Below are 18,935 nucleotides of genomic sequence, written 5' to 3'. Positions count from 1 at the left end.
GTGTGTGCATGTGTGTGTGTGTGTGTGTGTGTGTGTGTGTGTGTGTGTGTGTGTGTGTGTGTGTGTGTGTGTGTGTGTGTGTGTGTGTGTGTGTGTGTGTAATTAGGGCTGAGAATTGCCAGGGACCTCACGATATGAAATGATCACAATACTTTGTTCTGCGATTCTCACGATGATGTATTGCAATTCGATACTGTGATTTTACTGCGATAGAGCTTTTCAAACATATTGCTCACCATATGTCTGCTGCAGAGGGACAAGAGAGAGAGAGCCATGAGTCAACACATTTTGATCAATCATGGAAATAAAAGTGCTGAAAACAAATTTGGTCCCTATTTAAAAAGATGGAGAACAAGCTCTGAAGGAAAAATACTGTAGTTTTGGTGCAGGTAGGTACAGACAACTAGCGCCAAAATAATATTGAGATATTGTCAAAAACGACATCGTCAGAAATAATATCCTGATGTGTAACTATAGATTTTTTCCCCATCACTAGTGTGTGTGTGTGTGTGTGTGTGTGTGTGTGTGTGTGTGTGTGTGTGTGTGTGTGTGTGTGTGTGTGTGTGTGTGTGTGTGTGTGTGTGTTGCACTCCGAGGTGCCTGGTGCATGTAACATGATCGACCGCCCGCCTGCCAAAGTCCCTCACACACACACACACACAGGGCGTGGCCCCTCTTCCTCTCCAAACAACCTGCAGATAGATGATCAGAGCTGATATCCTGAAGATAACAAGTACAGTACTAATCTACTGTGACAACAACAGGCCAAACACAACCAGCCTCATAATCTCATGTGACACTGTGTTGTTGATATACGCTCTCTCCTGGATTATAGGGATTTATAATCTATGATTAATGAGTGAATCTGCATCATGCTCTTTGTTTGTTTATACAGTGTGTGTGTAACACTGATGTAGCCTTCCTGTGTTTATACACCGGGCTCAGAGAAATACTGATGTAGCCTAAATAAATTCTGTGGTATTATGTAAACATGTTTGTGAGGTGATTGGAGAGGGAGTGATCAGGCCATGACTGTATGTGTCTAGCTCTGGGTCGTATTCGTTAGTACACAGTACTAAACTATTTGCAACGGAAAACGACGACAAGTTCACGTAGTCCCTCCTTGCGTTTGGTGCCTGCCAAGGTTTTCCACGAGTTTCCTCCCGGAGTCTCGTTTGACTGGAATATTAGAGGATGATTTGGGGTGCGTCCCAAATGGCACCCTGTTCCCTACGGGCCCTGGTCAGAAGTAGTGCGCTATATAAGGAATAGGGTGCCATTTGGGTGACAAAAATGGCCTCCCTGTGGCCGTGGCATGTCTGTGTTTGGTAAGAGCCTCCCCCTGGGCTGGTGCAGGGCTGAGGGGAGGGACTGGAGCAGACAGAAATAGCACAGGTGTGTGTGTGTGTGTGTGTGTGTGTGTGTGTGTGTGTGTGTGTGTGTGTGTGTGTGTGTGTGTGTGTGTGTGTGTGTGTGTGTGTGTGTGTGTGTGTGTGCTGCGTGCGTGTGTGCGTGTCTCACAGCTAAGGCTGCTCTGCCAAGAATAAGAGATTAGGAGAAACTGTGCTGACCCCCTTTCCTTCCTTCTTTGAAACTGACCCAGAGCATAATGACGTGAAGTAAGTTTCACAATTTATCACAGGAATTATACATATCCCACACACAGACACACACACATACAGCCTTACACATATCACACGTACAGCCTATATACACTACTGTAAGACGTATACACAAAGCCTATACTGTAGAAAATTCAGATGTATATAATGTAAGCAAATAGTGTAAAGCACACACACACACACATACACACACACACACACACACACACACACACACACACACTTGAACAAGTCACACACACACTAAGGTGGGAGGAGAAGGAAAGTGGTCTGTGCTGTGTGTAGTTGATGTCACCTATGATGCTTCGTCACAGAGCAGAAGACCCAGAGGGCTTACGGTTCTGCTGCATCCATTCAGTCACTCTGTCTCTCTCAGAACCCACTCAGCTAGCACACAAATGCCAGAAAAGAGAGTGGAGAATAATGAAAATCTATGTGATAGAGTTTCAAGCCAGGGGCAACACAGGTCCAACTCCAACCTGTGGGAGGAACTGTTTCAATGTACCTACGGACCCCAGCTGTCACAGTGTGTGAGTGTGTATGTTTGCAAGTGTGTGTGTGTCTGTCTGTGCAAGTCTTTATACTGAGAGTGCTTTGAAACATAGCAACCGGTATGTTCTTCATATCTCCTATATGATTCCACTGTTGACCTTTTTCTTGCTGTTTGCTTCGGCAGTTTATGTCAGAGCGGCCAGAGAACATGCAAAGTCTGTCTGACAGCGGATTCTGCTGTGACGTGGCTACAGAGGACTCCTACGTTGTTGCTGGGCCTCCCTGTTTTATGTTAACAGCTCAATCGAACAGACAGGCTGTGTCTGTGTGAATGCAGGAATGTACTTGTCTCTTGCTGGATCCCAAATGGCACGCTCTTTCCTATGTAGTGTACTACTTCCAGAAAGACACGCACACACGTGCGCACGCGCACACGCACACGCACACACGCACGCGCACACACACACACACACACACACACACACACACACACACACACACACACACTACTAGGAGAAGCTGCTGCTCAATAAATAACTAGCAGTGTGTGTGTGTGTATGTAGCAGCTTTTGTATTGTTTTGTCTGTTGCTAAACCTGCTCTGTGCTGCCCCCTATCTGTACTGATTTATATGACCACTGGTCACTGGTGTTAGCACATTTACATTTACATTTAAGTCATTTAGCAGACGCTCTTATCCAGAGCGACTTACAAATTGGAAAGTTCATACATATTCATCCTGGTCCCCCCGTGGGGAATGAACCCACAACCCTGGCGTTGCAAGCGCCATGCTCTACCAACTGAGCCACACGGGACCACACCAGCACCATCTGGATACGTCCCAAATGGCACCCTATTCTCTACATAGTGCACTAATTCTGAAAGTAGGGCAAAAGTAGGGCACCATATAGGGAAATGAGTACCATTTGAGATGCGTCCTCTGTGAGTAGACTGCTCTGACAGTCTGTCAAGTAGCCTACACCTCCTTGGTCACCAGCACCTCCGCAAAATAGACCTAGCTATTATTTCTTCCCAGAAATGGACACGCTGCTTTCAAATTGGCCCACATTTGTTTCAGGTGTGTTTCAAATGAGTTTGTCTAATTTGACCTCCTCCTGATGCGTGCTCATTTGCCAAATATAGAGTAATAGACTTAAATTGGTTACACAGGTTGATAGGCATACTGCCTACATCCCAAATGGCACCCTATATAGTGCACTACTTTTGACCTGGCCCCATAGGGCTCTGGTCAACAGTAGTGCACTATATAGGGAATAGGTTGACATGTGGGACGGAGATGTGTATGGGGACTAGTAGGGCAGTGACTCTGTGACTCAGTTTATGTGCTGCTAGCCTATTTCACAAGCCTGAGAGCCTGTAGAGCCACGCCAGGGAATCAGGAAGTACAGTATGGGTTTCAGAAGACTAGGAATGTCACTTTAAACTAGGATGATGTACAGTACTGTATATTGAAGTGGATGCTGCATTGGACAGGAGGAAAAGATGACACCCTATTCCCTATGTAGTGCACTACTTTTGACAAGAGCCCTTAGGGCCTTGGTCAAAAGTAGTGCACTACATAGGGAATACGGTGCCATTTGGGACATTGTCAAAAAGAAAATAGGCTCATATTGTTACTAAGCAGTCATTGGTAGATTTGATAGTATTCTTTCACAGAAGTTGTCAGAAAACAAGCTACATTTAATAGGTAGGCTATGTCTTTAAAAAGATGAAAGGTGACCCAGGTAAGTATAAATAGCTTTCTAACTTTGAATTCATGATTCATGCTCTTTCAGGTCGTCACACACAGTGGCGTCTCATCTATTCTGTAAAGAGCTGCGTTGCTGAGTTGGTGACGTGTGTGCCAAATGGCACCTTATTCCTATAGTGATCTACTTTGGCTAGAGTCCTATAGAGGGGTTGGCTGACAACGTCACGAAAATGATGAGCGCGCATCGATGGGTCCAGAAGCCGTGCTTTGTTATGATGGTCAGATCGCTAGCAACAATTTGGGGAATCATAGGTGGCTCGTTTTAGCTCGTTTTAGCTCGTTTTATCTTTTATCTTGATACCATGTCTTGTTTTGAGGTGTTTTGGCTGATTTCATGTCAATGCTAATATGGCTCAAATTCGCTAGCTAGCTAACCAACAACTGTGACATTGTATTTGAGAGACAACAAGTGCTCATTGTGCAAAAGTATTTATGTTTTCAATAAACATTTGGAGACCAAATATAGTTTACATCAGGGACGTCACTAGACATTCAGAACATCCGGGTCTCAGCCCTGAAGACCTGCGGCTAACTCCGGAAGGGGGGACTTTATCTCTGCGTGACCAAAATGAAGTACAAATTACAAGTGCATAACTACATCTTAATTTTCCATGAAGAAAAATAGTTGGGGATAAGTATTTATAATTTTGTTGCAATGTTTTCATAAACTATGTCCAATATTTTATTGGCAATAGCAAAAGCCTCTTGTTGATGTTGGTGACATTACTGCTAACTAATGTGAGTTTGTTATGCTGTGCTCACTGTGCAGTTTCAAAATAATCAAAATGGTGGCAGCCTACACCACTAATGAATGTTTTGCACGAAGCATTTTTCTAGTTCCATGTAATATAGCACGATTGGGATTTTAGGTTGACTTCCTTTTGGGTTATGTTTGAACTGTATAAACTCACGTTAGCAGTAGGCTTGAATTATAACTGTAGAGTGGGGGGGTGACAGCTTTTGCAGATAATATGTACAATCCCGCTTGAAAATCCTGATTTTATCATATTTGGGGTAATAGATCACAGATTCCAAGGTCAATTAGCTACAGGACAATATTTCTACCTAATTAATTACACAAAAATAAATACACCCCCTCCAAACACCCCTGTCGTAACAACACTTCACAATTTTACACACATGTACATACCAGCATGCAATCCTTTCTCCAACTAATTATTCACAATGTTTGCGAGTTATATTACACAGTACTAGGATGTTAATCCATCCATAAAGATAGAAAATTTAACAAACTGTAGGTGCAAACCTGTCTATGACTTCACTCTTTCCCAAGGGTGTTAGTGTGTACAGTACCAGTCCAAAAGTTTGGACACACCTACTCATTCCAGGGTTTTTCTTTATTTCTAAATAATAGCGAAGACATCAAAACTATGAAATAACACATATGGAATCATGTAGTAACCAAAAAAGTGTTAAACAAACTTAAATATATTTTATATTCTTTGAAGTAGCCACCCTTTGCCTTGATGACAGCTTTGCACACTCTTGGCATTCTCTCAACCAGCTTCATGAGGCGTGGAATGCATTTCAATTAACAGTTGTGCCCTGTTAAAAGTTCATTTGTGGAATATCTTTCCTTCTTAATGCATTAGAGCCAATAAGTTGTGTTGTGACAAGGTAGGGGTGGTATATAGAAGATAGCCCTATTTGGTAAAAGACCAAGACAATATTATGGCAAGAACAGCTCAAATATGTATGCCCCATGGAAGCGCACACATCGTTTTCATGACGTTGTCAGCCAACCCATCTATGTAGCTAGATGCTAAATAATTGTATTGTAAACACACACACACACACACAATCTATTCACTTACTCCTGCAAATACAACAACCGCCTCTGTGTTTGCTGAGCTACATCTTCAATTCTGTATAGCCAGCTTTGTTTTTTCAACAGATAACCTTAATGTTAGCTTGCTAATTGAGCTGACGTTACCAAACGTAGCTACTGTCATGTTAGCCTTAAGTTAGCTAGCTATCTTTCTTAGTAATTTTAGCATATTTGGACAGTACTTGATTAGACAGTAATTGGTTAGTTAGTGATACTTTGTCGGGTGGTGATGCAGAGCTCCAGCAGTTGTATTCAGTGTCCAGATAGCTAATCAATAACTGTACTGACAAAGTAAAAATCTGTCGTTCTGCACCGCACCTCTCTGATTCAGAGGGGTTGGGTTAAATGCGGAAGACACATTTCAGTTGAATGCATTCAGTTGTACAACTGACTAGGTATCCCCCTTTCCCTTTCCTGTCAAAACCCTGCGCATAAAATGTGCTAGGTTACTAATGAAGCAGCACTGCTAGCTAGACTAGGTAGTCCCTCAGTGAAGCTTTTGAGTCGACATGTTTAAATGTAAATTACTCGAACCTGGCTTACGAGGTCAATAACTCTGAATGAAATAATCATGGGCTAACAGAATGTGCTATAGTAACAGCAACCTAACAAAGTTCTTTGGACAAATAAGAAAAGACTTTGGAAAACCACGTTGACTCTGCCTTCTAAAGTGCCACCGTACACAGAAATGCTGTTATTAGGCAGCACTAAAAAGGCAGGGCAGGCAAGGGCTCATGTTTGGGAGTATTAATTGCAGTGTGTAATGCAGTGTTGCCTAGCTTCTTTTAAACCATCCCAGCAGTGGAAAAAGCCTCGGGACGGAGAGAATATAATTTGGGGCTAAAGCCCTGAAAGCCCGGGTCTGGTGACCTCGATGGTTTACATGTTGTCAGCAATCTAAGACAGGTGTGTCAAACTCATTCCATGGAGGGCCTAGTGTCTGCAGGTTTTTGTTTTTTTACCATTCAATTAAGACCTAGACAACTAGGTGAGGGAAGTGATTTACTAATTAGTGACCTTAATTCATCAGTCAAGTACAAGGGAGGAGCGAAAACCCGCAGACACTCGGCCCTCCGTGGAATGAGTTTGACACATAATCTAAGCCAACCCCATAGTGTCACGTTCGTCTTCCTCCTCTTCTGAGGAGGAGTAGTTGGAAGGATCGGAGGACCAATATGCAGCATGGTAAGTGTTCATCTTGAATTTATTTAGAAAAGAGAACACTGAACGAACTATACAAAAATAACAAACAACGAACGTGAAGCTACCGAATAATAGTGCTGACACAAAACACTACACATAGACAATCACCCACAACCCACAAAGACAAAACAGGCTACCTAAATATGGCTCCCAATCAGAGACAACGACAAACACCTGCCTCTGATTGAGAACCATATCAGGCCAAACACATAGAAATAGACAAACTAGACATACAACATAGAATGCCCACTCAGATCACACCCTGACCAAACAAAACATAGAAACATACAAAGCAAACTATGGTCAGGGCGTGACACATAGTTGTGCACACGTTGGTTTAGTTGCTAAAAAACCTACCCATCTATGGGTTGTGACAATATGGTTGATTGAAAAGGGTGTATCGTTTTTCACACTTGCTATTGTATTGATAATGAAATCTCCCGAGTGGCGCAGCGGTTTAAGGCACTGCATCTCATCACTACAGACACTGGTTCGATTCCAGGCTGTATCACAACTGGCCGTGATTGGGAGTCCCACAGGGCGGCGCACAATTGGCCCAGTGCGGTCCGGGTTAGGTTTTGGCTGCGGTCGGCCATTGTAAATAAGAATTTGTTCTTAACTGACTTGCCTAGTTAAATAAAGGTAAACTTATATATTTTTTTAAATAACCTCAATTTCACCAGCAGTACCATACTGAAATACATCACTGGCTGAGGCATTGCTCTCCATCTTGACCACTGGCCCAAGCTTCTCTCCTTTGCTATCATATCGTCATGGCCCTTCTCTGCCAGCTTCCACACAAAGACAAGGGAATGATGCCACACCCTGCCTCACATCATCAGTAGCAGGCTGTGCCTCTGTCATAGGAGCCTCTAGTATGAGCAAATAGAATTAGAGTCTCTCTGTGTCGCTACATCCCCCCCCACTAGCCCCCCAGCTGCGGCTGCACCCGTGATTGCCTATGTCCAGCCCACCCCTCCCTACCCCACACCATCCCACCAGCTGCACACAGTCATACTCACCCTGTGCATGCCTTGTCTCAGCCAGGTGTGTATGCAGGTCTAATTACACACGGCCATAGGAGGAGATGGGAAATTGATTTAGTGGCAAGCTGTGACGACTGGCTGTTATCTAAACACTGTGAGTGTAGCATGGTGATAACATGCAGATAAGACTTAGATGCCCCGGGGGCTGCCATCTGTCTGTCTTGCTACTTCCTCTCTTGAGAACAAAGCAGACTGCGCAGATGAATGGTTAAAAACCAGCAGAACGCCGTACTATCGCCTCTGACCACAGAACATCGGCCGTCATTTTCGGGTTCATTTCACAACGATTCTAGCCTAGGCTATGTGTTGAATCTGGCTTTTCAGATGTACTTTCCAATCTATGGCTGATGATGCATCGGTATGGTACTTCTCATCACTCATTTCAGGTTGGAACCAGACATTATTGTTCCCGCCCGGCTGCCCAACACATCATATCATCCCAGAGCTATTTCTCCTGGAGAGTTCATCTGAAAAGGACAAACTGCAGCCAGGAGGAAAAATAATCACTTGCTTATCACCCTGGAGAGAGCAAATGTATTTCACATGGCTGCAGTCACTGATTTTATCTGTAGGCACTTTGTTTTAATGGGGGGACTGTGTGAAAAATTGCCCGTCCACACTGCTTGAATGAACTGCTCCTGTACGGGTGCACAGGGAGGCGGGTGAAGACGACTACGGGGAGGAGGGAGGCGGGAGGGAGGAAAGATGTTTGCATGGTGCTGGAGTGAGGAACGAGACCCATTTGAAAATGCAGGAGGGTGTGTGTGTGTGTGTGTGTGTGTGTGTGTGTGTGTGTGTGTGTGTGTGTGTGTGTGTGTGTGTGTGTGTGTGTGTGTGTGTGTGTGTGTGTGTGTGTGTGTGTGTGTGTGTGTGTGTGTGTGTTGGGAGCGATGAGGAGGTTGTTTAAGGAGGGCTAAGAAGTGGTTGTTTGTTCACAGGTGACAGGTGCTGCAGTCACAGTGCTTCTTCATTACTCTGTGGTTAGGTGCATGTCGTAACTCTACACACACACACACACACGGTCACCAACACACCCACCCTCCACATCAATCCAGATTGTCATCGACTTGTCTGGTCATGATGGCATGATCGTCTGCCTGCCCGGCAGAAAACACTGAATCAGCCCAGAAGGAAATATGTCTGGACTAAAGGGGAGGAGGAGGCATAGGCTGTGTCCCACATGGTGCCCCATTCCCTATATAGTGCCCTACTTTTGACCAGAGCCCATAGGGCTCTGGTCAAAAGTAGTACACTATGTTGGGAATAGTGTGCCATTTGGGATGCAGCATTAGCACACACATATTCTTAGCATACACAGCCTAGCTTATTTAAAGGCGCTGCTGCTCTGCATCAAATCAACATGTTCTTCTCCTCTCTTATCTGTCAATGGGTCTCTCTTTCTCCCTCTATTTCTCTCTCTTTTATCTGTCAATGGGTCTCTCTCTCTCTCTCCCTCTCTATTTCTCTCGCCTTTATTTGTCAATGGGGCTGTGTAAACACTGGAACAGAGGTCTCAGGGTTCATCACTTGAGAAAATGACATTCAAGATAGCTAGCAGTGTTATTATGGATCATTTCAACTTTCAACATGTCGTAGAGAGCAAAGGTTAGAGGACAAAGGTTACTCTTTATTTGTTGTATTTGGAATGATTTTAGCATTTTCCATTACGTTTTCCAAACTTTTTATATCTGTTTTTCCCACTTAACAATTCCAACGCACCTACATGTAAGCCAAGTAATTCTCTTATCTTTCTACTAAGCCATTATAATAGTATGTTAGATTTCTGCAACAACAATGCAACAGTGACCCACTGAACTGTAAGCCACAGGCATTTCGACTACCAGATTATTTTCCTCTATCTCTTATTGACTTAGCGTCCTGTCCAGGGGGTGTACTTGTACATCAAGCTACCTCACTACAGGAAAAGGAGCTCCTGCTCTATGGGCTGTTCTGGCTGAGACTTACTTCTTTACTTACTTATTCATTGACCATCCTCTTTCTCTTCTCTCTGTGTCTCCACAGTAACAAATTACAACAATGTTGTGGAGGGCCAGTCAGACTCTGACGATGAGGACAAGCTACACATAGTGGAGGAGGACCCTGATGGTGACAGCACGGTCCCAGACGACGCCTCTGTAGTATTAACCCAGAACGGTACAGAGACGCACCAAGACACCTGGGATGGAGGTGAGACTCTAGGCTAGAACATAGAATACGATAACTGTGTGTGTGTGTGTGTGTGTGTGTGTGTGTGTGTGTGTGTGTGTGTGTGTGTGTGTGTGTGTGTGTGTGTGTGTGTGTGTGTGTGTGTGTGTGTGTGGTTAGACTATACAGTACATACAGAACAATTACTTTTCAATTGTATTCATTTGTCTGACGCTCTAATCTAGAATGATTTGCAGTCAATGCATCAACTAAGTTTAGTAGGGAAAAAATATTGCATATGACAGTCATTGCAAGTCGTTGCCCTTCTTCGAAATAGCTGCTATCAGCAGAATCCGTGCCAGGAAGAAAAAAACAAATGCAGGTGTGAGTGCAAAAAAACAGGACACACAACCACATTGCCGTTTCGTTTTTTTTGTTAACATCTTTTCATTGACTTTAGAAACACACCAATTTCCAACTGGTAATGACACTGACACATCAGGCATATTCAAGAGGTAGGACAGCTACATTTACATTATCCTGCTCGCCAAAGTCTGTGGGCATTTGGCCCAGGCTTCAACTAAGACATCGCTTTTCCCCCTGGATCTGGAATGTTCTTACATGGTTTCCGTGATGTTTGTTTCACGCGGTCTGTCTTAAAGCAGTGAATTTCAGTCGTCCTTCACACTACGGCTGATTCCCAAATGGCACCCTATTCCCTATGTAGTGCACTACTTTCGCCCAGAGCCTTATTGGCCCCGAGTCAAAAGTTAGTGCGCTGCGAAGAGAATAGTTGTGGTTAAGATGTCTTTTTAGGTGTGGTCTGTTTGAGGACGTGCTGTCGTATTGAAGATTGCACACATGGACTGGACACCGACATGACTGCTCGCAGTTTATGCACCATTTATGTTATTGTCTGCGTGCACACACAAAACAATGCTGGGTTAAAACAACACAATTTGGGTAAATATTGAACAGAACACAAATTGGTTTATTTTGACTCAGCCAGTTGGGTCACAAACAACCCACTGTTTTCTTTAAGTTGGGTTGTTGATGTAGGCTTTTTGAGCTATGATCCATTTGGGTCAGATCAGAAGACTGGAGGTGTGGTTTAGTAGGGGTGTGGGTTTCAGATAGTTATTTTTGGCCACCTGTGAGCACATGTAATTCCAGTTAATCTGTTCTGTTGTGTTGTCAACACATGTTAAGGTTGAGCCCTGACACTTTTGTAGCTTTAATAAGGCTAGCACAAGAGTAGGAGTTCCTTAAATGCCTATGTACAGTGGGGAGAACAAGTATTTGATACACTGCCGATTTTGCAGGTTTTCCTACTTACAAAGCATGTAGAGGTCTGTCATTTTTATCATAGGCACACTTCAACTGTGAGAGACGGAATCTAAAACAAAAATCCAGAAAATCACATTGTATGAATTTTAAGTAATTCATTTGCATTTTATTGCATAACATAAGTATTTGATCACCTACCAACCAGTAAGAATTCCGGCTCTCACAGACCTGTTAGTTTTTCTTTAAGAAGCCCTCCTGTTCTCCACTCATTACCTGTATTAACTGCACCTGTTTGAACTTGTTACCTGTATAAAAGACACCTGTCCACACACTCAATCAAACATCCCCTATGCTGGGATAGTTACCACTTTGTTATAATATTTAAATAATTGTAAATTGTATATGAAAATATCTCATGTGCAAAAATATTGAAGGAACATTGAAATTTGCAGTGTACAAATTTAACACGATGAACATGAATGACATTGACTCTCACGGGTGGCCTACAATAACTATCTGAAAGCCACGCCGCAATAGGCCACACCTTTGGATTACCCAAACATGGGTTAATTTAACCATCAGTTGGGTTTTTATTCACTTTCATGCTGGGGTGATCCAGCAGACGGGTCGTTTTTAATGTAGTCCATAGGCTATTTTCAGGAGAGAGTAAATGTCGTTCCTGTTCATCACGTTATTTTTAACCTGAAGAAGGCACAGGCATGCCGAAACATTGGTGTTTTACCCAATAAATAACTGGGAGTTTATACATATGGAGTATGCGACTCTCTTTGTTTTTATAGCTTACTGTTTATTCGCCATTAGTCAGTACCTCTACACTAAATAATTGTATCTGGGTGTGCGGCAGCTCATGCTTTTTATGTTTGTGTTTAAATTTCCCTTCAATATTTTTGCACTTTACATATTTGTATTATAAAATGAATGACATTATTATTTAAATACCATAACAAAGTGGTAACTATCCCAACATTGGGATACGCATAGGCACTTGAGGAACTCAAATTGTGTAAGACTCATTAAGCTACAAAAGTGTCAGTGCTTAACCTTAACATGTGTTGACAATACAACAGAACAGATTAACCGGAATGACATTTACTCTCACATGTGGCCAAAAATAACTATCTGAAAGCCACAATTCTACCAAGCCGCGCCTCCAGTCTTCTGATCTGACCCGGTAGATCATAGATCAATAACCCAACTAAGTGACCCAACTGGCTGGGTCAAAAATAACTCAACACGTGTTCTGTCCACTATTTACCCAGCTTCTCTCTCTCTCGCTCTCGCTCTCTCTATTATTATTATCCCTCTATTATTCTCTCCCCTTTTTCTCTCCCTCTCTTTCTCTCTCTCCCTCTCTTCAGTTAGACTAGATATGTCACGGAACATTGGATTTTGATGGTATTCCGCGGACACTTGTTGCCGTCTTCTTTACACACTTTCATACTGAAAAATGCTTGTCTAGTCCCACGTGCTGCTCAAATCAGTACTGCATTACTCAACTTTCCCCTGATACTGCAAATCTTCCTCACATAGACCCACCGAGGACCATGTTATATTTGATAGGCCGCATCCTGTTGTAAAGTAGTGCACTATATTGGTCAGGGTTTCCCAAACTCGGTCCTGGGGCCTCCCAGGGGTGCACGTTTTGTTTTTTGCCCTAGCACTACACAGCTGACTCAAATGATCAACCCTCTGTGGAAAGGGTTCAAGATGGAACCCAAAAGGGTTCTACTTGGAACCATAAAGGGTTCTTCAAAGGGTTCGCCTATGGGGAAAGCCAAAGAACCCCTTTAGGTTCTAGATAGCACCTTTTTTTCCCCCTAAGAGCGTACTGTAATCCAGTGCCTGTGCCAACACTAGCCTTACTAACTCTGTCCATTTGGAAACAGTTGTGCACCCTGATCCCTCCACCTGCTCCGATACGTCTCACACAGTATGAGTGCCAAAAACATGCCTCACTCACCAAATCCCTCTTGCGCCAGGGTTGATTCATCGTGAGGATATCTTGAGTGAGTAGGGATTTAGTAGCAGAGAATGCAACTAAAGCAGTGACACTTTTGGAATATGAGTCTTTCTGAAAATTGTTTAATAACATGTATGTTAAGGGCATATTCAGGCATTTCTTCTGTAAAAAACACCTTCCTAGGAAATAATTAAGGTGAACATGATATCCTCTGTGAGTGTCCATTCTGTGTGCTGTGGGAAAGAAGAGAGATGGGAAGCTTGATGGGAGGTTACTCCATTACGCTCTTGATTTCATATAGCCCCTGTTGGCTGGCGCCACCCGGCTTCCTGTGTGGTACTGTGTTTTAGTGTGGGCTGGGAGCTGCCTGGGAGTACTGTACTCAGAGCCTGGGAGTACTCTCTCTCCCTCTCTCTCTTTCCCTGAACAGATTATCTCTGCTCTCCTCAGGCAGGGCGGCTACCTTTGGGAGATCTGAGACACGCACGCAGGCACGTGCACACACACTGACACTTACACATACTCATTCACTGGGAACACCATGTCATTTCAACATGGACATTTGGGTAATATTTGGTTGAGACTTTGATCAATGAGATTTCAACCTTCATTCACCCACGTTCAACCATTTAAAAAGCACAACAAAGTTCAAATGGGAATACAACGTCAGATATTTTGTATTTATACATAAACCTAATGAGTTATCACTGTGCTTCATCTAATAGCACAATCAAATGTCCTGGATTGCGCTAACCGAAAGGTTGCTGGTTTGACTACCCGAGCCGACAAGGTAAAACCTTTGCCCTTTAAACAAGGCACTTAACACTAATTTGTGGTTTGAGATTTTGTGCAGATTATTACAGCAGTTGTGAAGATCTCCACAGACCTGCAATCTTTACATGCTATCTTGAACATGCACACTTTCTATGATTACATAAGAAGACATTTAGTAACAGTGACCTCAGATTGTGGCCATAGATGTGTTACTCATTTTAAGGTTGAACAAATACGGTTACATTTGTTTGTAAGATTAACTTTAGGCTATTACAAAATGAATATGAAATTGTGTTTGGTTGACAATGCAGACAAATATCAACATTCAAAGGAGATTATTTTATATTGTTTTATTTTTTATTTCACCTTTATTTAACCAGGTAGGCCAGTTGAGAACAAGTTCTCATTTACAACTGCGACCTGGCCAAGATAAAACAAAGCAGTGCGACAAAAACTACAACACAGAGGTACACATAAACAAACGTACAGTCAATAACACAATAGAAAGATCTATGTACAGTGTAAATGTAGAAGATTAGGGAGGTACGGCAATAAATAGGCCATAGAGGCGAAATAATTACAATTTAGCATTAACACTGGAGTGATAGATGTGCAGATGATGATGTGCAAGTAGAGATACTGGGGTGCGGAAGAGCAAGAAGATAAATAACAATATGGGGATGAGGTAGTTGGGTGTGCTATTTACAGATTGGCTGTGTACAGGTACAGACACGGCTAGGACATCAGGGTTGGCGGAGTGTGCTAAAGCAGTGAATAAAACAAACGTAGGGAGGAGGCTTGTAATGTTAACATGCATGAAACCAATGCTTTTACGGTTACAGAAGTCCTCACATGAGAGCAGCTGGGGAATGGGAGTGATGCTGGGGGCTGCAGGGCCTGGGTTAACCTCTACATCACCAGAGGAACAGAGGAGGATAAGGGTACGGCTAAAGGCTGTAAGAATTGGTCGTCTATTGCGTTCAGAACAGAGAGTAAAAGGAGCAGATTTCTGGGCATGGAAGAATAGATTCAAGGCATTATGTACAGACAAGGGTATGGTTGGATGTGAGTACAGTGGAGGTAAACCTAGGCATTGAGTGACGATGAGAGCGGTTTTGTCTCTAGAGGCACCAGTTAAGCCAGGTGAGGTCACCGCATGTGTGGGGGATAAAAGGGCTATCTAAGGCATATTGGGCAGGGCTGGAGGCTCTACAGTGAAATAAGACAATAATCACTAACCAAAACAGCAATAGACAAGGCATATTGACATTAGGGAGAGGCATGTGTAGCCGAGTGATCATAGGATTCAGTGAGTAGCAATAGATGAGTCAGGGAGCCGATTCAGTAGTCACTACTACGCTAGGCGAGCTGGGGACACAGCGATTCATACAGCTAGCCGGCCGGGGCTAGCAGATGGGCCTTTGGCGATGTCGCAACGGAAGAGCCTGTTGAAACCATCTCGGACGATTACATCGGCAGACCAGTCGTGATGGATCGGTGGGCCCCCGCGTCGTTAGTAAATGGTCCAGGCCAATTGGCAAAAGAGGTATTGTAGCCCAAGAATTAGCTGGTGGACCTCTTCGGCAAGCCGGGAGATTTATTTATTTAACCTTTATTTAACTTGGCAAGTCAGTTAAGAACAAATTCTTATTTACATTGACGGCCTAGGAACAGTGGGTTAACTGCCTTTTTCAGGGGCAGAACGACAGATTTTTACCTTGCCAGCTCGGGGATTCAATCTAGCAACCTTTTGGTTACTGGCCCAATACTCTAACCACTAGGCTACCTGTCGCCCCAATGGGCCTAGCTCGAGGCTAGCTCAAGGCTAACTGATGCTTGCTTCGGGACAGAGACGTTAGCCGGGAGTAGCCACTCGGATTGCAGCTAGCTAGCTGCGATGATCCGGTCTAAAGGTTCAGAGCTTGCGGTAGGAATCCGGCGATGTGGTAGAGAAAAATCCGTCCGATATGCTCTGGGTTGATATCGCGCTGTGCAGACTGGCAGGTCTTGACCGAGCTGAGGCTGGCTGTTGTCCGAGTTAACAGTGAAGACCGCTAGCAGTGACTAACTGACTACTAGCTAGTAGCTAGTTAGCTGGCTAGCTGCTGATGGGGGTTCCAGTTCTAAAGTATAAAAATAGCAGATCCGTTCCACATTGGGTGAGGCAGGTTGCAGGAGAGTATATTCAGTCCCAAACCCACTGACTCCAGGTCATCTATAAGTCTTTGCTAGGTAAAGCCCCGCCTTATCTCAGCTCACTGGTCACCATAGCAACACCCACCCATAGCACGCGCTCCAGCAGGTATATTTCACTGGTCATCCCCAAAGCCAACACCTCCTTTGGCCGCCTTTCCTTCCAGTTCTCTGCTGCCAATGACTGGAACGAATTGCAAAAATCACTGAAGCTGGAGACTTATAACTCCCTCACTAACTTTAAGCATCAGCTGTCAGAGCAGCTTACCGATCACTGCACCTGTACACAGCCCATCTGTAAATAGCCCACCCAACTACCTCATCCCCATGTTGTTCTTTTTTTGCTCTTTTGCACCCCAGTATCGTTACTTGCACATCATCTGCATATGTATCACTCCAGTGTTAATGCTAAATTGTAATTATATTGCCACTATGGCCTATTTATTGCCTTACCTCCCTAATCTTACTACATTTGCACACACTTTATATAGATTTTTCTATTGTGTTATTGACTGTACGTCTGTTTATCCCATGTGTAACTCTGTGTTGTTGTTTTTGTCGAACTGCTTTGCTTTATCTTGGCCAGGTCGCAGTTGTAAATAAAGGTGAAATAAATCATAAATAAATAAAAAATATCAAAGCTTGGTTAAAACCCTGGATGGGAGACCAAATGGATAGCTGTAGATAGAGCAACTCTCCAGTAGGCGGTGCTGCCCAACTTATTATTTTTTTATAGTGGATATAACGTTGAAGATCTGATGTTGTTTCAAAGATACAAATTCAACATAATTTATACAAGCTTTGTCTATGTTGATAAGTGGTTACCACGATGAACACGAATGACATGTACACTGACCTTGCTATAGAACCAGGCAAACCGAATCTCGCTTTTAAATGCAACGCTGTCTATGATTTGGGCAGCGTTGATCTAATGTACAGATGTTAAAATCAACTGCACGGCCCATGGGTGACCTGGCCACCCATCTATCTGAGAAGATCCGATCCGGCTATCAAGCAGCTTTGCCCCTCTTGAGACGGACCTACCAGTCAGCACGAATCCTGGGTGTATACCAACAGCCAGCGGACGCCTGGTGGCACCCTCCCCCACGGCCACCACAGTTCAGCAGCTCATTTCCCCATCGGATTCCATCACTACCACCTGTCACGCCTGCTCCCGCTCTCCCTTCCTGGCGCCAGGCTCCCCAGCATTACGCACTCCTGCCACCATCAGTACGCACAGCAGCCTTTCCCCGTCACGCGCATCAGCGTATTATTGGACTCACCTGGACTCAATCACCTGTTTATTACCTCCCCTATATTTGTCAGTTCCCCATCTCTGTTCCCCGCTGCTGCATTAATGCCCGTATGTCTTTGTATACCCGTGTGCTGACGCTGTTCCTGTCCTGTTACCCATCTGTACCTGCTTCTCATCTCTGGCGTCGGTCCTTAAAACCACCATCACTGTGGGCAGCTCGATGGTGAGAGATTTCTGTGGACCGACCAAGGTCCACTGTCACCCAGGAGCCTGTGACCATGACATCAGCTCTTTCCTGCCCATGGTTATGGCCAACTACTCCAATATTGACACCATCGTCACCCACGTAGGTTTTAACAACCTTCGTTTTAGGCAATCTGAGGAACTGAGGGAGGACTACCATTTTTTTTAAAGACCCACGCTCGCACAGGGAAGAGAATAATTATCTCTGGCCCCCTCCCATACTACCGAAGGGATTCAGAACGTTTGAGCCGACTCTGCCCTAAAAGACTACCTGAAAAAACGTTGCTTTGGGAGCAACCAGTACTTTCTAAAAGAGACTGGGTTCACCCTAACCGCAGAGGTTCCACGATTATTTCCAGCAACATCACAAACTGTTTTAGAGACTGACAGACAGGGTCAACAGATGACTTGGAAACCATATCAACTCCTGCAGAAATGGCACTATGGTTATTGTAAGTAACCTAATTTATGTTCCTTTAACTCTTCTAGTGAGTTTATACAAACGGTCATCTCCTACCATTCTGGTAGATTAGAGACTGTCAGAAAGCATGGTTGTAACGTTAATAATTTGGTTGTTATTCCATTGGTTACCTCGAGGCAGACGCCCCAAGGCAGAGTGGCCCACACTCATTGAATATGGCACTTTTAAATATTAGAGCGTGAAACCTTTCTCGTAAATGAACTCATTACTGAGCACAAAGTTGATTGCATGTTTCTCACTGAAACCTGGCTGTCTTCAAACTGTAGTTCCACTCTTATTGAAGCCTCCCCCTGGACTACAGCTTTTCATACTCTATCAAAAAAGGGGAAAAGGGTGCCTCTATTTTTAAAGCCTCTATTTTTACCAATGCTCTCAGCTGTAAGGACATTTCATTTGACGACTTTGGGTATTTTGAGGATCATGCTATACTGTTTAAATATCAGCCACCAGTGCTGGCCATAACCCTGTATAGGCCACCAAAGCACTGCCCCACTTTCTTTACTGATTTTTTTGAACTATTGTCTGTTGTCCTTGAGAACTATGACAAAAATCATCGTGCTGGGTGATTTTAATATTAATGTTGACAAAAGAGAC

General features: G+C 43.8%; 1 protein-coding gene across 4 annotated transcripts in view; it reads left to right on the top strand.

The window, feature by feature from the left end:
- LOC139560674 (zinc finger E-box-binding homeobox 1-like) overlaps positions 1–18,935 on the top strand; it is a 97,718-nt gene that overhangs the window by 35,608 nt on the left and 43,175 nt on the right. For all 4 annotated transcript variants that reach the window (XM_071377676.1, XM_071377675.1, XM_071377678.1 and 1 more), the window contains exon 2: positions 10,005–10,169. In XM_071377676.1, coding sequence (XP_071233777.1) covers positions 10,005–10,169 — 165 coding nt within the window. The remainder of the gene's footprint in view (positions 1–10,004; positions 10,170–18,935) is intronic.

This window comes from Salvelinus alpinus, chromosome 30 (genome assembly GCF_045679555.1).
Source record: "Salvelinus alpinus chromosome 30, SLU_Salpinus.1, whole genome shotgun sequence".
NCBI lineage: Eukaryota > Metazoa > Chordata > Actinopteri > Salmoniformes > Salmonidae > Salvelinus > Salvelinus alpinus.
Note: the sequence above shows the minus strand (reverse complement) of the source record. Positions and strands in the feature narration are given on the sequence as shown.